Below are 26613 nucleotides of genomic sequence, written 5' to 3'. Positions count from 1 at the left end.
ATGCATCATGTAGGACATGCTAAAACTATAATATATTGAAATAAGATCTCACTGTGTGTCAGTAGAATACAGCTCCTCCTCCTGTCATGCTCTCAGTGAGTTACAGGCAGATTTAACCAATCTATTCTGTTTATAGAATATTCTATCTAATCTATTTAACCAAGTACAAAGTCTTGACAGAAGCTAATTGCATATTCTCTAGTGACAATATAAAGCTACAAAGTGTGCAGCAGTACAGTTGTGAACCTATCTGCTTGCTGTTCAGTTTGTCAATATAAAATCTTAATTCTCATATGGACTCCTAAATAACTCAATTATCTTATGATAGTTCTTCGGTTATTGTTAAACGGAGAAATTATACTAAGATGTTGTTTGAGTATTTCCCTGTTGCCCTGGATTCGAGTTTGGGTGCTTAGAAAATGTCTGTTTTGTTGAACCTTCACTATCTCCCAATCTCTGCCCATAATCTCATACATATATATATATAATTTAGATTTTTATTTGTTGGGTTTTATTTGTTGGGTAAAATATAGCAATTACCAGGGTCTCACCCTGATGACTGGCTTGAGTTGAGTGGGTGCCTGAAGGAGCATTGTGGGGCCATCGTAGCTGCCACCTGTTGGAGTCACATCCCTTTTGGGATGGCTTTTGGGACTTCTAAGGCAGAAGAATCTACAGGTGAAGTGGGCTACAGTCAAAGAAGATGTGGAGCAAAACATTCAGATGTGGGTTGTGTTTGTGGACTATTAATCAGCCTGGAAAACCATCTATCACCACAGAAGCGGGTAAGAGTGCTCTACCAACACTGGTGTATCTTCCACTGTGGAAGCAGTACGCCCATCTTCCAAGTTGCTACCATTGTGCTGGTTGGAAAGCTCCTTGGTGGTAAGGAGTGGGGGTGGATGAGATCCCTCAAGAGTATAAAAAATCTGTAGATGTTATGGAACTGTCTTGGCCAACACATCTCTGGATTGGCAGACTGGATTGGTGGTCCAGAGACTGTGTGTGAATTACAGTGGGCTCCAGGGCCGAACTGGGACCAAAAAACAGCCGTATGGCTGTTCTGGATTTTTCTGGAATGTACAGATTGCCAGCCCGCCCCTGTTGGTTTCATACTTTTCTGCCTCCGTTAAAAAGTGTTTTCCAGGGTAAAATTAAGCCATAGTTCACTACCAAAACATAATGGCTTGTCCTGTCCAGTTTGGTGAGAAGCTCCTGCCTTAGATAGAAATGTATCAGTGTGTCTTGTTGTGATGGAAGACTGGAGCAGGAGATTGACAGGTGGACGAATGTGACAACATTGGATTGTTGTGGTGATAAAGAAGCTGCGTTAAAAGGTAAACTCAGCTTGAAATATCTGTCAGCCTATATTCCTACATCCACGTACAGTTATGAGTGCTGGGTCATGACTATAAAGAAACACAAGAAAAACAAGAAAATGAGTTCCCTCTACAAGGTGGCCATTGCTATTTTGGAGATAGGGTAAAGAAAGCAATCTATTGGGAGGAGCTCTGAGTAGAACTTTTTCTCCTAGACATTAAGCAGAGTCATTTGAGGTACTTAAGGCATGCACTACCAGTAGGAAACCAAGTATCAGCAGGTGAAATGGACCACAGTAGGAAACCAAGTTTACTGTTCCCCGTATGGAACAATAAAGCATTTGATCCATCCTTCAATGCTGGTGGAGCATCTTCTCAGGAGTAGTGAGCACCATAGTGTAGTGCTCGGGGACCCAACTCTGTGATCTTGTTTCTCTTGGTCAGGACTACCTTAGCTGGAGGATTTTACCTATTGTGCATGTTTTGGGTTGCTGGGGGATGAGCGATTAAGTGAGCTAAAAAAAAAAAAAATGAAATAGGCTTTGAATTAATTCAAGACCTCACTTGGTGCATGTCACCAAATGGATCAATGTCTGTTATACACATAAATATCAGACCAGAGCCCTTCATTTACCCATGAGCATTTTCCTTGATGAATGGAAATGTGATCATTTATATCTAAAAATGTTTGTTTGTTTTTTTTTTTTCAGTATTATTGGAGTTTGTACTTTCACTGACATCAGTTTCGCCACTAGCAACATTGTCAGTATCATCCCAGTGCAGTAGTGAATCTTCGTGCCTTTCCCTAGACATTCACTAGACATTGTCTAGACATGGGATAATTGCAGACATCACTGAGCACTCAGCTGCTGCAAAGGCCTCATGGGACCCGAGGTGGACTTGAGGCAAATGGTCAATGGTGTGGGGGTCACTGCAGCAGTGTCCCACAGTGGAGATAGGCATGGCTGTTTGAATGTACTGTATGTGTCCACTCTCATGTCTTTGAGTACAGACACAGAAACATGAAGTTCCAAATGTTCGTAACCACAGATGTGGTGACATCATCTGAAAAAAATGTATGCCGGCCCAGGCTCCACCAATCTTGAAACATAGCACCAAGCTTGGTGATTCTCAGGCATATAAAACAAAGCTCTTGTTGATATTCACATGTTTTATTTGATGAAGTATTAGGTTTTCTTGTTTTCAGTGTTTTTAGAATGCAGTGTACATTTCCACACACTGGGCAGAGTGTACTGGTTACTGGTTGGTGAGTGAGAGATGGTCACAGGTCGCTGAGTTCACCAAGGCCCAGGACTAATCTCTTGGGGGAGGAGTAGAGCCAGAAGAAGCGGATCCTGTTGGGGCAGGCACCTTCTCATCCTGCACCAGGTGCTGTTCTGCCTTTAGACTGAGGCGCACTCACAGTTCTGTTTACGCACCTGTACAGGTTTATTCAGGTTTACACTTATCAACTTATCGTCCAAGCAAGTCTTTGTACTCTCACCAAGTCCAAATTCAAATGGTGATTTCACCATTTCACATTACTGAAGCATTTTATATATATATATATATATATATATATATATATATATATATATATATATATATATATATATATATATATATATATATATATATATATATATATATATATATATATATATATATATATAATATTATTTATTTATTTTTTTACCTGTTATTATGCACAACATTGATGCACAACAAAATTTAAGAGTTCTTCCAAAATGTTCCACAACTTATATTTTAAAACACAAATAAGTGTCTACATTTTTACAACTGACGCCATTTCACAGAAATTCCAGACAACTGGCGCCTTAGCTCTGCCTTCAAGAAGGACATGATGAATAGGACACACCCTTGGTATGCTAGTGAATGCTAGAATATATGGCACACTGCAGTGCTTCAGCGTAGATTCATTACTGCCTTCATGCTCCTAGCTCTTTTCACTTGTGTTCTGTGTGCTTGCTCCCCTGCGCTTCACGCTGCTGCCTATTTTTAAAAGGCTGAATTTGAGTGAAATACACTGAGGCACCAGCAAGGCGAGCTACAGCTCTTTCCAGCGCTCGTTCCTGATCCTCCTCTTTGTTGTGGTCTATGCATGCCTCTTCTAGTCACATGACTCTGTTTCTATGGCAACTCGGGTTTGAGTAATCATTTGCGTTACGACCTTTATTCCCTTGAGGAAAGGGGAGGGGGAGGTTAGACTGAGCCTGTAGAAAGAAGGAGCAAGAGCGAGGAGAAAAGATAGGCAGAAGGGGAGCGGTGCAGAGGCAAAGGCAAAGAAAATAGGCAAAAACAACTCAGTGTTCTCAATTCACTCCGTTTTTCATCATTCCTTTTCAAGCTCTATGTCATCTCATTCCCTATCTGAGTAGTTCTAGTAGCAGTAAAGTGCAGCACTAAACAAGGGGGTTGTGTGCTCAGTTTTACCAGAAGCAGTGACTCACACTGATGAGAAGAGGCAGGAGTTTGGTCAGGCAGCAGCAGCATGTATGTTTCATAAGGGCTGTAGTGCCACGTCTTTCTTTAGGAACACTGCCTTCAACACTTTCCCATCAACTGGAACATTCAGGCCAGCCTCATTAGACAAAATTCTAACCTAAGAGCTTATACTCACCAACATGTATCACTCAAATGTCCTCATTCTGCTGCTAAAGATACTAGAACATTCAGTATCTAGCTAGGAACACTCACACGCCTCCCCTTTAATTCTTCTCCGAGGAGAGTCAGTACTGTGCCACATGTGCAAGTCTCAGCAGAAACTGATTCTGTATGTTCCTGTTTCTTGCTCTCCCGGCTGCGTTGCCATGGTTACGGAGCTAGTTCACCAAGGCACGCAGCTCCTCTCTCATTTCTCTGTCTTTCTCTCCACCGTTGGGTGATTCAACCCCTCAGTTGGGTTGTGTCATCTCGTAGATGGAGTTTCAGGAGTTTGAAGCCCCCACTTCTCCTAAATGGAGTTTTAGTTTGCGCATAGATGTTAGTAGGACTCTAGGTGGAGAAAAATAAGAATATGTGTTTGGGTATATTTTGGTTGTTGTGAGGTGATGCAGTGACAGGAGCGCTGCTGCTGATAGACACTATGGGGGTTGTGTGGTGGAGGTGCTTTTGGTGCTGGCTGCTTCCAGGTGCCTGTGACTAGGGCTGAATATGAATGAGGGGGCCCTGGTTCTTCGAAGATAGTGGCTGGGGAGAGAGCTGCTAAAACCAGAGACCACTGGAGCCTAGCTGCTTGAGAGGCCCCCACAAGCTGCTGACAGGAGCTGCAGCTAGCCATCACGTTAATTAGCGTTTTTACTCTAGCAGCGCCGACTGGGGGAGTGGGTTAGAGGGATGTGGGGGTGGTATATGACTCATAGACACAGTATGGTTTATTCATGATGGAGGAAGGGGTTGTGTGTGTGTGTGTGTGTGTGTGTGTGTGTGTGTGTGTGTGTGTGTGTGTGTGTGTGTGCGCGCGCGTGCGTGTGCGTGTGAGAGAGAGAGGAGAGAGAGAGGGAGGGAGAACAGACATTTGATTTGAACAATTCTCTCTCTCTCTCCGTGTCTTAGTAGATCACTGATTGGCACAGAGCCAAGATATTATGATGTTTTGAACATAATACAAGAGACTCATTGTTATTTGTATTCTTTTATAATAGTTTAGTTTTCTGTAATTTTATTCATATCAGGTGTCGAATTATGTGTTTTGGACCAAACACATTATTCTAGGTCTATATTACCAGGGAACATTCATGCTGTTTGTTACTTGAGGTCTATTGTTGTGGAGACATTATGGATCATGGCTTCTGATGCATCAGACTGATGAAATAGGTTAAGAGTAGCTCCCTCATAGGTGACCTGACCTTGTCTCCTCTGGCTCAGCCCCTGACAGTCCTCACCCTGTCGTGGTATAACCAGGATCAATAGATCGCTCCAAACCAATCCCCATAGAGTCTCTATTGAGGCTGAGCGAGGTTGCTGTGTGTGGAATATTCTCGAAGTAGCCGCCCTTCCGCTCAGTCTGTGTGCTTTTGCAGGGATGTGCAGCCTGTTTCTGTTTAAATGAGCATGTGTATGTGTAGGGGGTTACATTACAGTGATGCTATTGTTTAATTGTCTCTTCTTATCATTAGTGACAACCATGACCTCTGTTATTGGCATATCTGCATTCTGCCTGTACTGCAGAGCCTCCACCACAGCACTACTCACAGCGTTTTCTCCCAAGAGCGCCTGGGCCCATGCCTCATAAATACAAACACAATCTCTCCTACACCTCCTGACTGCAGGACAGGACTCCACACATATCTGCCCGTGGAGCGCAGCCCATTTGCATACATATTAAAGTGACGCCTCAGAAAAAAAGGAAGAGAGAGAAAGAGGGGGAAGTGGATTGGAGGGGAGGGGGGGATAGAGAGCGGGTATATGCAAACAAGGCTTTCATCTAATATGCAAGAACCGGCATTGCTCTGGCATAAATCTGCATCTGAGCTCCGGCAAAGAGAGTCGAGCCCATTTGACAGTAAATGGGCTAGGGATGCTTGTCAGAAGCACAGGGGAACATAGTGTTGCTCCACAGTGAATTGGGCGATCGGTATGGTGTGTCACATATAACTTCTTCCAGAAAGTCAAAATATTCAAAGTCAAAGATTTTGATAAATTGTGGAGAAAAATGTGTGAGTAATACTACCCGGAAACAGTTACACTGTGTTCGTGTCTTGTGCTGCAAAAGTACAGACAGATGTTTAAAACTTTTCAAACCTTTTTGTAGAGGCAAAAGTAGAGCACATGATGGCAGTAAAGCTGAAAAAGTGCACTAGAAAAACTTTACTTACTGGCGCACTGCCATGAGTTCTGGGTTTCCCCTAACTCTGGGACTATTTTATGTTGGACACCCTTGAACTTCCTTTCCTGTTTTCCTGCCTGAGCATGTCGCATTGAGGCACGCCACTCTGTCTGCACAGGTGATCTTACGCACAGGAAATGGAAACTGTGAACGTGTGTGCCTGTGCATGCGCAGCTCGGGGTTTGCGTGCGCATAAAAAAGTGAGGTAGTAGCAAGCTTGAAACAGGATACTCTGGGAATAACACAAAGCACAAAAAGTGTCACATGATCTGAAACACAGGCTTGATTTATTTGGCTTCAGAAAGAATCTGTTGCATGTGGTTTGGAGGAGAGAATGTTTTCCTTCTTTGCTCTCTGAGTGCTCAGACACAACACATGGAAACATTTCGGAGAAGCCATGGGTCTGTGAAAAAAACTACACTTTTTACTTCTTCTCCCCCTTTTCATTCCATTTTGGCTCCACCAACTGATTGAATTACATACATCTGTTCACCATATGTAGAAAGATATTCCTAATAAATAACTGCACTCCAGGTTAAGACATACCCATGTAGACAAGTTTGTTTTGCCAAAAAACTGTTGGCAATGGTGGGCTACCATATTATTGACCGGGATGTATCAATGAATCTGTATTTACAGCCTCAATTTCAGTCAGTGACAAATACACTTCCACTCACATGAGACAGTTGCATGTCTGCTCTATTGTCTGCCATAAATATGCTAGAAGAATAGAAGGGTTGGTTAAATATTGATAACACCAATTTTCTGCCCCCCCCATTGCCCCCTCCCACCTACTCTCCATCACCAACATGCACACAAACACAGAGCAAAGACCGCCTTCCTTCTCTGCTTCTATCTGCTGGTTATTTCACCCTCGCAGTAACCTTGCTTATGCATATTGCATATGTAAATAAAGCACCCCCTCTTCTCTCAAGTAATTGTGTGCATCTTCTCCAGACCTGCATATCTTAGCTCTGTTTAAGAGGAACCATGCACGATGGAAACTCACACGGCTTTGTTTTGCAGTCTTTTTCTACACTATTCATACTGTGTTGTCTTACTGAAAGTTAAGTTATAATAAGTCCTAAAGTTTAAGTTAGAAACAGAAGTGAATCAGAGGTTACTGTTTCTGCATTTTCTTTCAGAATGACACAAGCGATACATTGTGAATGGAAATGAGTAAACTCAATTTTCTTTACATTGAATGCTTACTCTATTTTACTGTTTTAATAAACAGGCCTCAGACATAATAATTTCAACAATTTAGACCCACTTTATTTTAGTAGTATGTCTTATATTAGCTTTAGATGGCCAAATGTAATAATCTTGGTGTACAAATATAGTTTAATGTAGAGATTCTCCATTAATACTGTCCTACAAAAGAAAAGTGCAGTATTTTGTCAGAACTGAGTTAAGGCAAAAACATTTTTTGAAAAAGATTGATGTTAAATTTGCACTAACTACAAATTCTTCAGTGATGCAAAAGAAACTGCATCTCAGAATGTTCTAACTGACAAATTCAGACACAGATACTGCACTTTTCTGTCCTTTCACTGCAGTTACACACAAATTGTAGATCCTGCAAATTTTTTTCTTTTTTTTCTTTTTAGTTTAATTGTGAAATGGGACTTGAAATATGTTTTCTCAGACCACTTAATTTTCTGTACTTTAACTGTACATTCAGAGATCAAAAATAAAATCTGTGGTAACTACTAACTATTTACTTATCATATTGTAACATATCATATGGTAACACTTACTTACTGTAACTGACATACACAGAGAGACAACATCAAAACTTAAAAGTAATTTTTCTCAGTTTCACTCTCAGAGCACATTTCCTTTGTAGGGCAGATATAGCGGTGTAAAATTTCTATTGTCAGGCAATAGATTGGTTTTATACCATATAAATAAAATTATTCAATAAATCTCATTCAGTTAAATAATAATCATTAATAATGCATTAGTCTCTATATATCATTTTTCCAGAAGTTCCAACCTCCACTCCATACTTTTAGATGGTAAGCTTCCCTGGGGTAGACTGACGGAAGTGAGGCTGCTAATCTGCGCCATCAGCTCCTCTGTGCTCTGCTAAGCACTCTACGCTACCACTACTCACAGGCAAGGTGGATGGAGTATCTCAACAACGCCACAAAGTCCAGTTCAAAAATGAACCTTTGATTGTTGAATGAGCACTCTAACTAAATAGCCAGTGAACATTCTAAAATGTTGCTGTACATACATGCCACTAGTGAGGTATAATCTCTGATTGATTTGATAGACCTGAGCAAATGGTACTGGACTCTGAGTGTAACTGACCGAACTGTATGTAAGTTAAATATAATAAACTTCATCTAGGATTTATTCTTGATTACAAAAAATTGGACATGATGTCCCATTTATTTATAATTTGATATTTTGATTCTCAAGATTGGTTTTAATTGATTTAAACCTAAAATGACTCTCTGTGATCTGAACTGTCACTACCTAAGCCACCTGCAGGCAATCATTTCTCAGTGCTAGTGCAGCCTCTGCAGCTCAGCGAGGAATTTCTGAAGGTTTGAGCTCACAGGAGGCACAGCCTGATATACTGAGCATGAGAAAAAAGTTGTACATGTCCTCTATATGTATAGGTTAAAGCAATAAACCCAGGGTCCATTGTGATTGTAGTACCTTGCAAGCATACATCTCCTTTAAGACTTAGTTGAAGAGATAACTTGTTTTAATGTTTCACTGGTCTGTTCTATTTTTTGCTGAAATAGTGTAATTTTATTTTGTTCAAATATGCATGGTTTTCCAGAATGAGTTTATCTGGTAAAACACAGTGACTATCACAATATTGTAATATTGTACATTACTGTGCAGTACTGTCATTTTTAGAATAAATTGAAAAAGCAACAGCAAAATAATTAAATCGTAAAATACCAATCACGATATATTGAATGTTGTTAGGTTGCATCAAGACTTGTCACAAATACTGTACCATAAATTATGTGGAACTGTCTACCATTCATGTCCACATATTACACGGGTCTTTACCACCGCTTGATGGCCACAATAGTGCCTGTCCTCCTGATTCACCTATTTGGCAGGGAATCAGAGTCCTCTCCAGGTGTTCAGTAGATGTCAGCCATCTGTGTGTACACACAAACACATGTGGGCCATGGATGACAGATAATCTCTCTATAAAGAGCTTTTACCTCACCTCCCAGAGCACAGATAGTTTCACTATAGAGAAATAACTCGCACGTGTGTTGTAGGCCTGTCTCTTTTCTTCAAAGGTTCTATATTACACAAAACAAACTCTTGTGAGCATTTAGCCGTGTTATAATGTTACTACCATATCAAAAATATACCTGGAGCGGTGTTTTGTTTCATTCACACAATCCTGGTTTATTAGTCTGTCTGCATCTTGAAAGCTCAAAATGCTCTGTTCCAACTTGTGATGTCATGAAGCGGTAGTTTTCAAGTTAACACCTAATTTCTTATCTTTTGTTCAGTAGAGAATTCCAGTTCTGAAATAATGCTAATGATTCTAATGAAGGTGTGTGGGGTTTAAAACACAGTGAAGCGCTTGCTGTATTACCATATGACATCATGAAGTGGAACAGAGTGTTTTCCATTTGAGAGAAGCACTCAGCCTAAATATGCAGGGTTTGTGTGTTAAACTTGTGTGGATGAAACAAAACACAACTCCAGGTATGTTTTAGATGAGAAAACTGCATATAACATAAGTCAGATTATAGCGTAATATGGGCCCTTTGAAAAAGTGCTTAAGTGTAGCCTAAAATGTTTTTGCATTTTGCTACAAATATTTAATTTAAAATAATTTCCATTTTGTCACTTTCTTGGAGCGTGAGCATGTAGCCATCCCGTAATCTATTATGTTTTTAAGCAAAGTTTATCATATGATATTATACCTAAATAACATAAAACAAATCCGGTTTTGTGCACACAGACATATTCTCAGAATATTGCGCGTCGACTTTGTTGTAGGCTACTTATTTTATTTCGACACTATGACTTATATTCTGTCATTTTTGTTCTCGTATAGAGCTAAGAACACGGTGAAATGCAGCATGCCCGCTCTTACGTGCATTCTCAATGAGGCTAGTAGTGATATTTGCGTATAACAGATGCACCGCCTTCTCCTCATTGGACAATGTGTACGTGAGGGCGTGGTAAGGGAAAGATGAGAGTTGCAAATCCATGCCCTTACTGGGAAGACATGGAGCGCTATGGACACAGTCTGCTCGAATCAAGTAGGAATCTCAACTGAAGATATACATATTTCTTTAAATAGGGAAGAAACCTTCTGTCATACAGAAAAGGGTGGCCCGCCACAGAATGGAGTGTGCTTTTGACGCACAAAACCTGATCTCTATTTCGTTGAGAAAAATACAGAGCTCCAGGACACAGAGAGGAGGCATCAAGCTCCACAAGAACTTACTGGTAACGTACGTACTGAGAAACGCCAGGCAGTTTTATATGAGTAAAAACTTGTCGCAGACACAGAGGACACAGCAGTACGAGGACGTGGCCGCAGTGCGAGAACGGCAAGAATACCTTGAAATTTCCGGGAGCTTTAAGGAGTTGGCTGATGACTTCTACTGCAACTTTACTGGTGTTGAGTCGGGCACTTGGCACTGCGGAGCGCACCAATCCAACGATCAGTCTGCAGAGGTGGCGCACCAAGACGCATCAGCCTGCGTAATGGTTTCACAAAGTGACTCTGACCTCATGGTTGCTGAAGCCTGTTGGAGTTGTGTAGAGAAATCCGCGTGGGAGTTACCTGTCCCAAACACAACCAACCAAAAGACTGTCCTGGATCTGGACACGCATGTGGTGACTACTGTCACCAATGGATACTTCCACTCAGACTGTTGCGCGCAGCCAAAACAGCCGCAGGGCGCGCACTACTACGCAAAGAAGCGAAGGATAGACACAAGTTATTATATTGTTGACCCAGAGTTTTATTTGCCAGATTTGGGGCCAGTACCATTCAAAAGAATGAGGACTGATGAGGACTCGAGTGGAGACTCTGATCAATTGGACTCCTCAAACATTTCCAACCTGATTTCAGTGTTGGGTTCTGGTGGACTCTCTGAGTTTGTGAGTTGGCAGAACACGGACCTTGAGCAAATAATTGCCACTCAAACTATTTGTTTAAAACAGACTTTGTTGACAGGTAGCGGTTGGACGAGAGCAATTGAAGCATTTTGATATGTATATATTATTTTGGTTGTATCATTTATTTTAATGCTTTTAAATAAATAATGACACGTGCAAGCTCTGTCCTCTCTTTCTAATTATTGTTGTTCCAATATTAAACAAAAAATCCATGCACTAAGTATCCTTAACTTACACTTATTGGGTTTATGTTGCGTCTTTTTGCTAGTGATGTGTTTTGATTAGAAAAGACTACTAACTAAAATGCATTAATTCTGTAGACATGAATTGGGGCCGTTTCTTTGGTGCGATGTTGGAAGAGCTCCATCATGTGGCCATTAGAGATTTGTGCAGTTTGCTTGCAGCATACCAGTACAGATGATTTAGTTTTTTGTTTTTTTTCATTGAAACTGCATAATTTATATAACGGGTTGCGTCCAATCATCAATAAAACAGCACGTTGTAATATCATTGATGCACTGACTTTAAAACTGCGAAGCTTTTTTGTGGATTAATCCTCCATTGTAGACACGTGGTTCAGAGGATTATGGGGTGTGCATTTTAAGTATTATATGGTACCAGTAGCCAAGTGTTATGTAAGATTTCGGTTTGGCCTACTTCAGTATCAACATCTTAACATTTCATATCGACATATCAACACAGAATATAACAATTCACCAAGCCTGCAGTTAGTCTAAAATAGCCCAAATATTTGGACATCTGCTTTTCACTTTTAATTCACTTATCTAATGTCTATATTCACTTTTAATTCACTTATCTAATGTCTATATTCACTTTTAATTCACTTATCTAATGTCTATATTCAGAGATTGCGTATATTCACCTCAATGTCTGTGAAATAACGACCTCTCTCAAAATGACCAACTTTAGTTTTAAAACAGATGCGAGGAGCGCGCGTTTCTGTTTATAAGTATGACCGAGGGGGGCGGGTACGGGTGGACAGCTGAGAATAGAGGTGTGCAGCTTGTCCTTGAGACATGACTCCGCGAGCTTTTCTTCTCTGTATTCCCTGGACAGGCAAACATTTTAACGCATCTATGTGACAACATGTTTGGGGTATTTGTCAGAACTGTGGTGAGTGCATTAGGTCTAGAGATCGTTGTATTTGTTACTGCGTAATAGCAAATGTTGTTGACACTGTGCTACATGCGCATCAGGCTTTACGGCAGTACTCTGAGGGGTGGGCGCACCAAGCTAGCTGTAGTAAGACTATATTTTATAGTCATTATGATATGATGTAGATTTTTCCTTTATTTATCTAATACACGGTTCAGTGGTAGCATTTCAGAGTAGAGTGTACTGAAGCTATTTATTTAGTTTGCACTGCGTGTGCAGAGTAGGCTATTCAAGGTGACCATGCTAGTTTGCACCTTTGATCCTTTCTTTATTTGCTACCATAGACATTCGCATGTGGTACCAAATGTTGACTGAGGCACTGTTTAATAGATAATATCTAAGCCAAAATCACTGACTGTATGCCGTAATGCCGTGCATCCAATAAGTTATCACGTTTTATTTTGAAAATCCCGGAAGTGACTCTCAGTTATGACACCAGTGTTGTTTGAGTCACGTACATTATGACTTCTACCTTTATAATAAAAGCTAAATAATGAAATATTGATTAAGGATATGTTGATGTAGGGGCATTCATTTGTCTTTCAGTGTTATTCCAAAGATTCAGCCGTGACAACCTTCTAATTTTAGAATTGCTCAGCATGCACCAAAGTAGCTTAACAAAGTTAGTGTTATTGTCACAGACTAGTAGCATATTTGTGAAAAGGATAAACATAGGTAACTTAAATAGCAATCTTCTTACATTGTACCTATGCAATTAATGACGTGACATGTTTCTAAAACCACCTATATTTTGCAGCTGCGGCCCAGTGTTGTGAAGCCATGCCACCTTGTCAGATCTATCACACAGCTCTCAGAAAGGTCTGCGGCCCATCAGGACAGTTTGCCAAAACTGCCAGTGCCACCTCTAAAACAAACCTGTGAGCGCTACCTAGCCTCTCTGGAGCCAATAGTGAGTGAAGAAGAACTTGAACACACTCACCAACTCATTGATGAACTCCTGAAAGGTGGTGTTGGCGAGCGTCTACAAAAAGGCCTGGAGCGACGGGCTCGTAAAACAGAAAACTGGGTAGATATATGACTTAATTTTACTATTCTACATACAGTTCATTTACTCTCAAGGCATTGTAATGTAATAAGAATCATATTTTCTCCAGCTTTCAGAATGGTGGATGCAGTCAGCTTATCTAGACTGCCGTATGCCAGTGGCAGTTTACACCAGCCCTGGTGTTGTACTGCCCCAGATGCATTTCCAAGATCGGCAAGGACAGATGAGGTAAGAAATAACAGATTTTTACTCATGTCCATGGATGCTGACCTACAGTATATCAGCAGTGGCAGATAGACAGCCTATTAAGTATGAATTAATTATTTCTTCACACTGTGGTAACTTTATGTCTGTTGGTGTATTGATTACTAAGACTGTTGTAAAAAAAGATTTACTTAATGTTGAAGGGCAACATAAACAAGCTCAAATGAACCTGGTGTCAGAGACCAACCTTTACTCAGGGTTCCCCCTCAGTGGCTCAAGCTATTTAAAGCTTTTGGCTGCTCATAGCTAGGTTCAGCTGTTTTTAAATACTGTGACCCAGAGGACATGCAGTGAACACACCCCAGTGGAGAGATGCAGTAGTTCAGTAAATCAAGCACTCTGCTTTTAATAATGATTAAGTACTGATTTGTTGACCTGAGGTGCTAAGAGATACTGGGCTTGTAAGTGTCACTTTTACAGTTATCTGTAAGCACTGATATAAAGTTGTGATTTTTTTATAGAACACTAGCATCTTTTCTGCAGGTTTGCTGCTAAACTTATAGCTGGAGTTCTTGACTTCAAAAAGATGATTGACACGTGAGTTAAACAAAATCTATTATCTTTTCCCTTTTTTATATGATTATAATTAGACAATTCTTAATAAGAATGTATTTATTGTCTTGTAGCAAAACATTGCCCACTGAATATTTAAGTAAAAAACCGCTGTGTATGGACCAGTATTACCAAATCCTGTCGTCCTGTCGGATACCTGGACCAAAGCGAGATACTGTTGTCAACTATGCCAAAGGAAATATCTCCCCTACACATATCACTGTGGTGCACAATTTCCAGGTAGCCAAAGTGGCACTGCTGCTCTTTGGAACTTAATTTGTTCCAAATATGTTGTATGTTACCTCAGAATAATTTTATTGAATTGTACTGACCCAGTTCTGTTCCACAGTTTTTTGTGTTGGATGTGTACAACAGTGATGGCACCCCACTGACAGTGGACCAGATTTATATGCAACTGGAAAAAATCTGGAACTCCTCTTTACAGACTAACAAGGAACCAATTGGTATCCTCACATCACAACACCGCAACACATGGGGAAAAGCCTATAACACTCTTATCAAGGGTATGTTAAAACAATAAACATTTTGAAATTTAATACAAGAAAAGGGTTAACATAACATTTGATATTTTCAGATAAGACAAACAAGGAGTCTGTCCGTGCTATCCAAAAAAGTATCTTTACAGTTTGTTTGGATGCCCCAATGCCGCGAGTGTCGGACGAGCTCTACTTAAGCCGAGTAGCAGCTCAGATGCTGCACGGAGGAGGGGCACGCTGGAACAGTGGCAATCGCTGGTTTGATAAAACATTACAGGTTGGCTTTAAAAAGATTGCTTTAAAAATGCAACTGTAAAAGCAAAAATACTAAATTTGCGTTCATATTATTCTCAGTTTATTGTGGGGGAGGACGGCACATGTGGACTGGTATATGAGCATGCACCTGCAGAAGGGCCGCCTGTTGTTTATCTCATCGATTATGTTGTTAAATACATGTAAGCCTATGTATTACTGATAAAACTGCACAGAATGATGCATTTGTATTTAAGATAAATCCTGTTTCTATTCACCACTGATTTTCATCATCAGGCAGAGGGCTGAATTTATCCGATCTCCAATGATTCCCCTGGCCATGCCACAGAAACTACGTTTTAACATCACATCAGAGGTTAAAAGAGACATTGAGAAAGCCAAACAAAATATGAATATGTGTGTATTGTCTCAATTATGTGTTGTTGGTGTTTTGATGTAATCTAATTGTTTGTTTTACTGTTTGCCAGGATGGTACATGACCTAGATGTAAAGGTGGTTCTTTTTTCCCATTTTGGCAAAAATGTGCCAAAGCAGCACCACCTTAGTCCTGATGGCTTTATTCAAATGGCTTTACAACTGGCCTATTTCAGGTAAGAGCTATAAGATTATACAAAGTCCAGCCTTGCTTCCAATGTTAATTTTTTGCGGTATTTTTGCACTTACAGGATGTACAATATTTGCTGCTCTACTTATGAGAGTGCATCTTTACGAATGTTTAAATACGGCCGAACAGAAGGCGTCCGCGTAACTACTATGGACTCTTTACGGTTTGTTCAGGCCATGGGAGATTCAGCCCAACAGGTACTATTAAAAGCTTTTACAGCAAAACATATAAACCACATGGTCTGTTTGACAACACATTTGACATACAGAACACAGAGAGACGGACACTGCTGCAGAATGCTGTCAAGACTCATAAAGAAAACACGTACAATGTAAGCACAGTTTTTTCATACTGAAGACTTGGGTCATTATACATTATAGAATAAATTACATATATTATCTTATAGGCAATCCATGGGCAAGGTATAGACAGGCATCTCCTTGGAATGAAAATGCAGAGTATTGAAGATCTTACATCAATGCCAGAGTTTTTTATGGACACTTCCTATGCTGTGGCACAGCATTATAATCTATACACCAGTCAGGTAATGTGCAAAGCATATTAATACAATGACAACTTTCCTTGAGAGGAGTGTAAATAATTACATGGTGGCCTATTTGTTTGTTTGAATATTTGTCCTCATCTCTCCCCCTCACCGTCTAGGTTGGCTCTAAGACAGACTGCGTGATGTGCTTTGGTCCGATGGTGCCAGATGGCTATGGAGTGTGTTACAATCCCATGGATGAGCACATCAACATCGCCATCACAGCCTTCAACAGCTGTGAGGACACTAACGCTGCCAAGTTTGCCCGGGCCGTAGAAGAGGCTCTGTTGGACATGAGAGCCCTTCTGGAGGATACAGCTTGAGCCAACAGTGATCCCTCTATAGTCCAGTGCAGTGTTGTCCTCCCCGGCTGGATGGGAGCTGGGATTTACAAGTGCCACAGTTGTGGAGATATGCCTTGTTTTCACATAGAAGTGTGTGGAGTTGTTGAAAATGTATTTAACTGCTTTTAGGATATTATTGTATGCCTGTCAAAACAAATGTGCGGTGTAAATTGTATATTTTAATATATTGTTTAAACTGTATGAAATTATATCAAATCATTTTTTTTTTATTTTATTGTTTTTTCTGCTCTATTTGTCACAATCTGTTATTTATGACAATCAAACACACAGTCATCAGCCTTCAAACTGTATGCAAGCACTATTTCAAAACAATCAAATCTATGAGCTTATGAAAGAATATTCAGCTCTAAAGATCCCTCTGGAACGCAGATAGTCCCCATGAAATTCCACTTCCGCCATGTTTCCAGAAGATTGCCACACAAACAATCTCTGCCCGCTGAACACATGGGTCTTTAGGACATCCATGTCCCTGATCTGAACAGAAGACACAACCCTTCATTTTCTGTTGAATAATGGAATGTATACAATACATGAGAACGAGTATGTACCATTATATATGAAGACTGAGAGTTGGTAGAACTGAATACTAATCCTATGTATTTTGCTTGAATCCTGATTTTTACTGAGGGAGGAGCATTGATTAGAACTCGGCATGTCTGATTGCTGTCCAAGGTGGTGGGATTCTCAAATATTCCAATAGGAGCAAAGAGCTGTATGTCACAAACTGGAGAGGACAGAATTGATTGGCTATTGGTAAGTATCCAACATGAGCATTTCAATCAGATACAGTATGATTAACTAGCAAACTCTTAGCCTGACAAAGCCTAACATCTTACCTTTGTGGTGATTTTTTTTCATATTTTTCTGTGACTTGTATTTGAGAATCACTCCATTTCCCTCAGTTAGTAAATTCTGGCGCACCAAGAGGACATTAGTTCTTGTAGTCAGTGCACTACCGGCTATCTGTTTGCACCTCCTCACAAATGACATGCGATCAAAAAAGGCCACATACTCCCCTATAGAGAAACAAATGATCATGCTACATTTACAGATATAAAATCACTACATATTTTAAGTATTACATGCTCACTTTTACTGCAGTCTAGGGAGCTTGATTCCACTTCAATGTGAATGATTTCATCCAAGGGTCTACCTATTGAGACCATACAACGGCTGGTTGCATTGGTTAAGTCTATTTTCCCGGATTCATCCAACAGTAAACTCCCACATATACCTTTTAATGAAAATGCAATGTAAAAACATGTAACCTTTTTGATAACAGATTAGAAAAGTTAACTTGCTTACTAACTAGATGTGGGTGCTTGTGCAGTTGGAATTATCAAAGGATAAATTGCCTCTGTTGTACGTATATGATCTATGCGATGATGTGGTGATTCTTTGAGGTTCACAGTGGGAGGGGGGAGTGGTCCTTCTGTGTGGTTAGCTGGTATTGAAAGAGTTAATGCAGTGCTTATGGTAGTAGGATTGACAACAGGCGCGGGTGGCTTGTCTAGGCAGCCCACGTTGCAGCCCTGAATAGTTAGAGGCTTGGGCATGTGCATACAAAGCAGAGGGCTGACTGGTTCAGGATTTGTGGGCCCTACACACGACACGGCTCTGGACTGGATCCCATAGCCACAGGTTACAGAACACTAGATGGTAACCAAGCAGCATTGTCACTGTATTTATATTATGCACAGTAATAAATATATGTCGGAGTTGTTTTTATTTTTCTATTTAAGGTTACCTGGGTCCATGGCTTGATTTCCCACCTGAATGAACAGACTCGCATTAGACAGGGCACCGTGGAGGCTGGTTTGACAGCAGCATGGCAAGTATTGTCTGGCACTACACTTTCATTTCCATTAAAAAACTGGACACACAAAACTGTTCTTTGAGCTACACCCAATCCACAAGACACAGAGCAGGCTAGTGTCTGCAAAACCTTCCACCTGGACACATGAAAGAAGCAACCACCAAATAATTTTAATATCCAACTTTATGCTGAAAAAGTATGAATTATGTATTTTACCTAGCTGGGCAGCTGTGGGTATTGCAGGCCACCACTGCTTTTGGTTTTGGAAAGTCTTGGCACTCTGTATCATCCGCAACTACCTCTCCTCTCTCTTTTTCCACAGCACAGTATTGCACTAGGTTGGCTACCCCTCCTCCACATGTTACACTGCAGACTCCTTGCTTAGAGCGCCATCTGGTTGAGAAAATTGGTAAGAGTACAAATGCTTAAGCATGTGTCAATAAATATGTGATGGAAATTAATATCCAAAATTAAATTCTCACATGGGAGGGCATGATGATGTGCTACAGATCTCTGAATAAGGCTGAGGTCTGGTTGAGGCATCACAGTGGAAGTCAGGCACACCCAGTCGGGTTTGGTGGTCCAGACAGGAAAACCACACCTGCAGGGTCCCTATAAAACCATTGGACTTGTATTGGATGTATTTTTACTTTTAGTATTACAAAGTTATTTTACTGCGGAGATTAGCTGTTAATTTTCTCACCATTGCCACAGGTCTTTGAGCACTGGCTGCTCACAGGACTCCACACATACACAGAAGCTGGCCTTGACCGTGGCATGAGACCAAACTTTAACCTTGGCTGGTCCTGCTTAAGGGACAAAACTCTTCACAGTAAATACACACCAAGATCTCTTTATTCCACTTGCTATACCTCAGCCTTAGATTCCCATCCCACTGGGCACACATTTACTACACAGGGAACTATATCATGGGGGCGATTCAGCTGTATGCAGAGGCTGTCATTCACTTTGATATCTCGTCCACCTTCTTCCCAGACACAGAACACATCACGTTTAGCCTCTCCAGGCCCGCACACTGCTGAGCATTTTCCTAGCTCTGAGACATGCCATCTGTAATCAAAAATAAATTGTAAAAACAGGCAGACATCATAGTAAATACAATCCTTGCTATTTTGCCTGATTATACCTGGTAGGGCAATGGTGCATGTTACATTTTTCAACAGCAGGTGGCGCTGTGTCATTCCTACATTCAATAACTGGTAGAGACATAAGTTCATTTCCATGTTCTTGGACACATCTAACAGGGCGGAGCCTCTCTCCTCCACCACACAGTGAACTACAAGGCCCAAACTCCCCTATTTCCCACCTAAAAAAACAACACACATTTATATTCAAACTATAGTATGCTGTGAATACATGTGAGTGTATGGTACTGTTCAACCTGGGAGGACATTGAGGTTGCTGGCAGGTTGTGTAAAGTGGATCAGAGGGCATAGACCTATTACAGTACTTGGGCTTTAACTGTTCTCTGGTGTCTTGATCCACACATAAGTATAAATGTTTCTGGACACCTGCAAACAGAGTAAATAGTATAAATTATTTATCCTATTTTCAGTCGTTCTGTATTTAATAGTACCTTACCTGATCCACAAGAGACTGAGCATGGTGTTATAAACTGAGACCATTTGCCTTTAGGTTGGCTGGTTAATGACGATCTGTTATGAGTTTGTAGATAAAATTTGTAAGTAATGTTTGGGTTTGTTTTTTCCCCATATTCTTTACCATATTTGCGATAAACCTGTATAAAACCAAATGTTAATGTAAAGTAATACATGATACTTTTAAGATTCTTAAATCTTAACTTGTATATGTATCTCTTGTTGCACTGGTCCAGGTAGAAGAAGCTCTTCCATCTCCGGTAAAAGGTCAGGGGTTAAGTGAAGACGATATTCTACATGATTTTCATCCAATGGAGAAGGATGTGTCAAATTCAGAGCCATGTTTCCCTTACCAGATACTATGTACTGACCTCCAACTAACACAGCTGGTGAAATAAAGAACAGAATATAAATGCATTATACATAGTCCAAATGTATCAATACTGGTTGTTGCACCGCATACCCATATGTGTGAAGAGTGGCGCACTGTTTACAATATGAACTTGTGTGGCATTCATAGGAATTGCCAAAAAGGTAATGTACTCTGCAATATAGGAAATAAATATTATCCTTAACAAAATATATATTGATGTTATTTAGATAAGAATTAGCACAACTATTGAATTTCATCATGTGAAATTGATTTAATTTATTGATACTTTTTGCCAGGCCCCCAGTGAAGGAGTCAGAGGTTAAAGTACAGGATGATCCATCTCCGCCACACACTCCACAGTTGTCATTAATTTTCTCAGAGAGCAGGACGCCATCACAGCCAAAGAGCTTCCTCAAGACAAAAACATTTTATTTCAAAACAGCTGCAAACCTACTGGTGCTAATAGTTTAATGTGTTGTATGGTCATATTTACCTGGCAGTTCCCTTTTAGACAAGCTGCCGTGGAGCCAAAGGGAGGTGGGCTGTCGAATTCACAGCGAGTGCCATCTACAAACTGAGAGCCTCGGCTGACTATGAAGTTTTCTCTCTCTGACTGGCACATATGTCTGCACTGATCATTTCCTGTTTAGTGAACCAAGACATACTTGACATACTTATTCACATGTAACGTTCATTGATTGTTAACTTAAATTAATTATTATATATATATTTTTTGCATTAATTAGTATATTTATGTTTTTTTGTTTTTTTTATACTTACCTTTTGCAACGCCAATAGCAGGGGTCCAGGTATAGAAAGATGCAATATTTTGGTACAGATAAAGTGGATGGTGGTCTGTAAGGGAACACTGCTCTGCCATAAAATCCAGCTGTGTGTGCTCACATGGCTACAACATGGTGAGTGGTGAGACAATTTAACATATTTGAAAAAAAAATATATTGTTTAAGATATTGATCTTTAAACATTAATATAATGATTCACTGTTAGAGTAAACCATGCAGATAACGGTGCAGTGGCTTTGCAAACACAACAAGTTCAAACCTACATTTTGATGACAAAGTTCAGCTTGTATTTCCTGGCCTACACAATGATGTCCTCCAAATGCAGGTCTGAAGATTAAAGTTATGAAAGCTAAGAAAGTTTGGCTTTGTCGCATACTGTGACTGGTCTTTGAATCAGTTACTGATCGAAGTTACTCACTTCGGGTTATCGCATTTTCTTGTGCGATGAGTGACTCCTCCACCACATGTCCGTGAGCAGGGGGAGAAATCCGACCAACCGGACCAGGATCCGTGCACCACCACAGAAGAGTCCAGCTCATCAGGTGACACACAGCGGCCCTTCAAACACCACTGTTGGGGAGCACGAATGTTTAATACTGTACATAAGTGCAGGTTAGATTTGTAATAAGATATAAAGCATTACCTGATTAAGACCACATTCGGTTCCATCCAACAATGGGACGAACAAACGCTTGCAGGAGCTATCATTATCAATATGACATGACAAAACTCGACACGGAGGCTGAAAAAAATAAATCTGCTCTAAAATAATAACAAAAAAACAAGTTGATAATAATAATTCTTTGATATGATATGCCACCTGGTGGCATAATGTTGTAATGACATCTTACTAAATCTGGACTTTTGAAAGTGCAGGCTCTGGCAGTTTTACCAAAGGCTATTCTGCATTGCTCATTGACTCCATAGAACAAACCGGGCCTCCAGTCATGCAGAGAGCCTCCCAGAACAGGCAGGTCTTTCACACAGTCAGCCTTTCCCTTACTGGAAACATTAAAGCCAATAAAATACAGTGAAATAGAAATGCTGTGGTGGAAACATTCAGTTTTCATTACACTAATCAAGCATATAATTGACATGAACATGCAGGTTGGTTAATGGCTCCTTGTGAAGCTGTGGTGTGTTGTGCACAGCTGTTGTGAGCAGGTTGAGCCACCTGAAGAATGTGAGCAGCTGCTGTCTGCTGCAAGAGGACCAGGTCAAATCCACACTGTTATGGCCTCCATCTGAGGCCATCATGAATCCACTGCTGCTGCAACTGTTTTCCACACCATCATGATTGATCCCAAAACTGAGTAAAAGAAATAATATAAGCATTATATATGATTATTCAGCATTTTTGTTACTATCTGTAATCTTTATTGTTTGACTCACTTTTACCTGTGACCAATTTCATGAGCAATTGTGATTCCCAGGTCAAAACCAGTGTCCTCCGTAATTACACAGCTCCAGTCTTCAGAGCACACTCCGCCCAGCTGTGTCACCCCTCTGACCTGCTTATTCCCATCAGGTAACACCAGGTCATACCTTTACATAAAAGTGAAAATATTACAGTAATTTACTGTGCAACACATTTGCTATAGCAGTCAGCCATGCACCTCGTGATGTACAGCAGGAGATCAGCGTGGAGAGGGTTTGTATCATTAGGAGGGTGTATTCTTTTCCCCCAGTCACAAACACTTCTAAGCGAAGAGGTGATGTTTGGGGACATTTCGATCTCTGGCTGTATAAAATAGCACACTACAAACTTTGAATGAATACAAAAAACACTGCACATTATATGTTTTCATGTAATGTGCAGTACTACATACCTCTGGCTCTGTCAAAATAATCAGTCTGACTAGGTGCATCCTCATGTTGGCTCCCAAAGTGATGTCTCTCAACAACTCGGAAGCCTTCATTGAAATTGGTTAATTAGCTTGTACAGTAAAATTTCAGCCTGTGATGAGGTACTATATCAAAAATAGACATTTGCTTACTTACAATATTGAGATTGGTAAGGATGTATCTTTCAGTGTCCTGCTGGTGGACATTGTGAACATCTGGTCCAACCACAACCAATAGTTCCAAATGGGTCACATCAGGCATATTTACTGAGCGATACTGTCGTATTTGCGCTGAACAACATAATAATGATCGTATTATCCATAGATTATCCATATTCATATAGGAGAGAAAAATGTGCCATGCATACCAGAGCCCCAAGATGGAGAAACGCTGGAATTCTTTGCAATATCCCACTGGACTGACTGCAACACAACAAGAAAATACAATTAGGTTTATCCATTGAAATAAGATTTTTTATTAAAGTGAAACAAATTTAATACACCCAGTACACATTAATTATTGTAGATATTGTGACTTCCTTGATTTCCCTTCATTTCTGGTTTTGTATGTCATCATTATAGTTGATTATGCCCTGATTCCAATGTATTGTATGTATACAAAATACACACAATATTTGGCTTTAATTAACAGATTTGCAATTTTAAAATAGCACAGCCTGTGTTTCTGACAAGATGATAAAGAGTATAAAGTTGAAGAGTTCAATGTATTTTGCAGAGACCAGAGCTGTGGGATAAGTCACACTGCAGATTTCCACCTACTTTGTACAATGGAGATGTCATTATAGCAGTGGAGCCAGGCCTCAGCAGCAGCAGACAGACCAGGAGCACAAAAAACATACTTCTCCTCTTTCTTCCTGTGTGTACTCTGAACCCACTCTGCTGCTCCAACGAGAACAATATGTGATCCTTCAGCAGGATCACAGCCAGTGTGTGTGGACACGAGTTTTAGGTAAACAGAGGGTGCAAAGTTCATTACATACGTCACAATTTTTTTTTTCTATTTGATTGACTTGTTTTTGTGTGTATACCATTATAACTAATAGCATGCTATTTATACTGCAGTAAGAGAAAACATTCAAACATACTTACAGACTTACTCTTACACAGAGTAATGATATCATGTTCTAATATTGTGTCATTTTAACTTAAAAGGGTAAGGTTACTACTACAACTTCTTTCTACTGCTCATTTTACTTCAATTATATGATGTGTTGCAATAATAATTCTCTGTATGTCATCTCTTTACCGCCAGGGGGCATGAAAACGCCTGTTTTCAAACCGCTGAGCACCGGGAGAGAGCATAAGCAGCCTCAGTCACCACACGCCTCCACAGCAAAGTGTAAGAAAATATCACCCCTTATGTCCATCTATGACACACCAACCTTATCTTATGCTCAGGCGAATATTAATACAGGCAACACTTTAGGCATATTCTATTAGCATTCATATAGCTTATTTAATTTTATCATCTTATTTTATGTATTTCACCACTTCATAAACTAGCAAGTGAGCTATTGTTGCATCAAGTGCATCGTTCATTGCACTCTTAGAAGAATATCCACAAATATCTTTAATCGTATCAGCCTACTTATTAGGGATGTACCAATATCCAAACCCCAAAGCAGTCACATAGTGATTATTTATTTATTTATTTATTCATTCATTAACACCAATATAATCTGCATTACAATAACTATTTTTAAAGGCAATATTACGCAAATTTTATTTTCAGCCTTATAGCAGTGACCCCTCATCATTACTCTACTCAGTTGTATTTATTAATTTGTGTTTAAGTAATCCTGTATTGTCTTGCATTTGAGTCTTGAGTGCTCAGAAAATTATTTTAAAAAGATTAAGACTCCAAGTGATACATGTTAGGTTCCAAAATGTCACATATCCATTTATCAAAACTACAGACATGTACATTTGCTACTTGCTACAGTTAAATGCCACTTTGAGGCCAATTTGTAAGAGAAAATCTTATAGCAATATTTTGGTGTGCAATTAACAAAATGTAAAAAAAAAAAAAAAGATCTACTACTTATGTTATAGTTAAATAGTAAGTACCTGAAAAAAGATGTCTTCTTTAATGACATTATATATAATTGTACATATCAGTCTTTTTAGTAATAGCTCATTTTAGTCCAACCAACTCATTTTTGCTTGTTTTTCTGTTGCCTGCTCCCTGGGGAGAGTATCATTTCAACATCTTTCTGGAGTCCCATCTGGCACAAGTCGGGTGATATCTGCTTGTAGTCATTCTAAATTAACAGCAGGGTGTTAAAGGCATTAGACCACACCCACTGTTGCTCTAAGACTTCACTGGCCCTCAGGATTTCAGAAGCATAACTGAAGACTGTAAGAACTGTCTTTGGCCATGTCATCTCAGGCAAGGGAAGTGATTGCATATTTATGGCGTCTTAAATTATAGATCCTTCGCCATATGGGATTCTCAAGTGGGCAGCCCAGATAAAGCCTCAGGAAAATGTTGTTATTGAAAGGGTAGATTATTTCTCAGAGTTACACTTTAATTCATTTAGTGCAAGGCAACTGTATTTTGTTGTCTAACATTCTCAGTATTGTGGAAGATCTCACATTCTGAAGGGAGATCACAGGTTAGAGCAGTCATTGGTAAAATAATGTGTCAGAAAGGTCAATTGGTATAATGGCAAATCACTGTACACCTCCCCTTAGAGAGAAGACAAGAGAAAAGAAGATGGAACCTTTTGTGGAAACTGTATACATAACAGTACATTTTAATACAAGATTTATTATATATTAGCCTATTTGTCAAATGTTACAACATTTTGGCATATTTATGTAGGCCAGGAAATAGATCATTTTTGGCACTGACCCCACAAGGAAAGCCAAAAAATATGTGTCATTGTCTAGCTACTGTGTCATGTAGGGTTGCTGTTGTTTAAAGCAGCCCTATATATATGTAACATTTCAGATTATGATTACAGATGTTGCTGTTAAGGTGTTATAGGAGTTATTCTAGACTTGTTGCCTTCTTTAAATCCAGGTCACCTTTTTTTTATGACTCAGTGCCATCCACTTTTGTGCAAAGTTGTTTTTCTGGCTATTTTTAAAACCTCCATATATTGATAAATCAGATGACTCAAAGATACAGCACATCAAATGCCTGTACCGAATCTTGTTCAGTTCAGTGTCTATAATTTAAATGGTCATAAACTGAGTAATTTTGAAGTTTCTGTTTTATTGATTTTACTTTATACTGATGTTTTGTAGTGACCCTAGTAGGGTAGCAGTTGTTGCTATCTTGTCCTTAGGTAAGGCAATTCACCCACCTAAATATGTGTGGTTTGTGCATGAATGGTTGGTGGTGATAGGAGGGGCCGAGGGCGCAGACTGACAGTCTACCGCTGGGCAGTTGTGGCTAGAAGTATCTTACAACCATAGAGTGGAGCAAATTAATGATACTATGTAAAATGGCTTATAACCTTGACTGCCATGCTAACTAGAAAAACTGCAGGAAAAATATAGAAAACATTTGATGGCTTTCAACTTTACAGTTGGAATAATGTTGGTTTGAAA

At 39.8% G+C, this 26613-nt stretch overlaps 3 protein-coding genes across 6 annotated transcripts; 2 read left to right on the top strand and 1 right to left on the bottom strand.

Moving 5' to 3' along the window:
- Positions 1 to 10395: 10395 nt before the first annotated feature.
- LOC110169934 (immediate early response gene 5-like protein) lies at positions 10396 to 11565 on the top strand. The gene has a single exon (XM_020935544.2). It carries the CDS (start codon positions 10516 to 10518, stop codon positions 11389 to 11391), a length of 876 nt encoding a protein of 291 aa, XP_020791203.1. The 5' UTR covers positions 10396 to 10515; the 3' UTR covers positions 11392 to 11565.
- Positions 11566 to 12299: 734 nt separating this feature from the next.
- zgc:154046 (Carnitine O-acetyltransferase-like) lies at positions 12300 to 16788 on the top strand. Its single transcript, XM_020935462.2, has 14 exons — positions 12300 to 12432; positions 13232 to 13501; positions 13590 to 13708; positions 14228 to 14281; positions 14371 to 14536; positions 14646 to 14820; positions 14892 to 15070; positions 15148 to 15248; positions 15343 to 15462; positions 15534 to 15656; positions 15732 to 15867; positions 15939 to 16001; positions 16077 to 16214; positions 16334 to 16788. Exons 1-14 carry the CDS (start codon positions 12406 to 12408, stop codon positions 16535 to 16537), a joined length of 1875 nt encoding a protein of 624 aa, XP_020791121.2. The 5' UTR covers positions 12300 to 12405; the 3' UTR covers positions 16538 to 16788.
- A 109-nt stretch (positions 16789 to 16897) lies between these two features.
- Positions 16898 to 23929, bottom strand: adamts13 (ADAM metallopeptidase with thrombospondin type 1 motif, 13). 4 transcript variants are annotated; one of them, XM_020935505.2, is made up of 29 exons: positions 23815 to 23929; positions 23403 to 23457; positions 23192 to 23325; positions 23020 to 23103; positions 22807 to 22931; positions 22589 to 22735; positions 22365 to 22499; positions 22042 to 22192; positions 21834 to 21932; positions 21609 to 21760; positions 21454 to 21517; positions 21168 to 21294; positions 20881 to 21029; positions 20674 to 20794; positions 20478 to 20558; positions 20219 to 20400; positions 19998 to 20154; positions 19798 to 19927; positions 19543 to 19722; positions 19268 to 19466; positions 19099 to 19204; positions 18878 to 19007; positions 18612 to 18788; positions 18327 to 18531; positions 17889 to 18231; positions 17670 to 17813; positions 17416 to 17595; positions 17128 to 17303; positions 16898 to 17053 (listed from the first exon to the last, which is right to left on the bottom strand). In XM_020935505.2, exons 1-29 carry the CDS (start codon positions 23890 to 23892, stop codon positions 16898 to 16900), a joined length of 4167 nt encoding a protein of 1388 aa, XP_020791164.2. In that variant the 5' UTR covers positions 23893 to 23929. The 4 variants fall into 4 exon arrangements, with proteins under 4 accessions (XP_020791164.2, XP_020791165.2, XP_020791167.2 ...); XM_020935506.2 differs by having other exon boundaries at positions 19099 to 19201; XM_020935507.2 differs by lacking the exons at positions 16898 to 17053; positions 17128 to 17303; positions 17416 to 17595 and having other exon boundaries at positions 17692 to 17813; positions 17885 to 18231.
- Positions 23930 to 26613: the final 2684 nt, after the last annotated feature.

The sequence above is a fragment of the Boleophthalmus pectinirostris genome, unplaced genomic scaffold (assembly GCF_026225935.1).
Source record: "Boleophthalmus pectinirostris isolate CB_2022bp ecotype Guang Dong unplaced genomic scaffold, ASM2622593v1 HiC_scaffold_4, whole genome shotgun sequence".
NCBI classification, from domain to species: domain Eukaryota; kingdom Metazoa; phylum Chordata; class Actinopteri; order Gobiiformes; family Gobiidae; genus Boleophthalmus; species Boleophthalmus pectinirostris.
Note: the sequence above shows the minus strand (reverse complement) of the source record. Positions and strands in the feature narration are given on the sequence as shown.

Excerpts from the sequence above, each read along its gene's own strand:
- zgc:154046 (XM_020935462.2), top strand. The coding sequence starts at position 12,406 with ATGTTTGGGGTATTTGTCAGAACTGTG. Across the intron at positions 13,709-14,227 it reads GATCGGCAAGGACAGATGAG|GTTTGCTGCTAAACTTATAG; the intron begins GTAAGAAATAAC and ends TCTTTTCTGCAG. Across the intron at positions 15,071-15,147 it reads GGTTTGATAAAACATTACAG|TTTATTGTGGGGGAGGACGG; the intron begins GTTGGCTTTAAA and ends TATTATTCTCAG.
- LOC110169934 (XM_020935544.2), top strand. The coding sequence starts at position 10,516 with ATGGAGTGTGCTTTTGACGCACAAAACCTGATCTCTATTTCGTTGAGA.
- adamts13 (XM_020935505.2), bottom strand. The coding sequence starts at position 23,892 with ATGTTTTTTGTGCTCCTGGTCTGTCTGCTGCTGCTGAGGCCTGGCTCC. Across the intron at positions 23,104-23,191 it reads TCCTTACCAATCTCAATATT|GCTTCCGAGTTGTTGAGAGA; the intron begins GTAAGTAAGCAA and ends ATTTCAATGAAG. Across the intron at positions 22,736-22,806 it reads CTCCTGCTGTACATCACGAG|GTATGACCTGGTGTTACCTG; the intron begins GTGCATGGCTGA and ends TTTTATGTAAAG.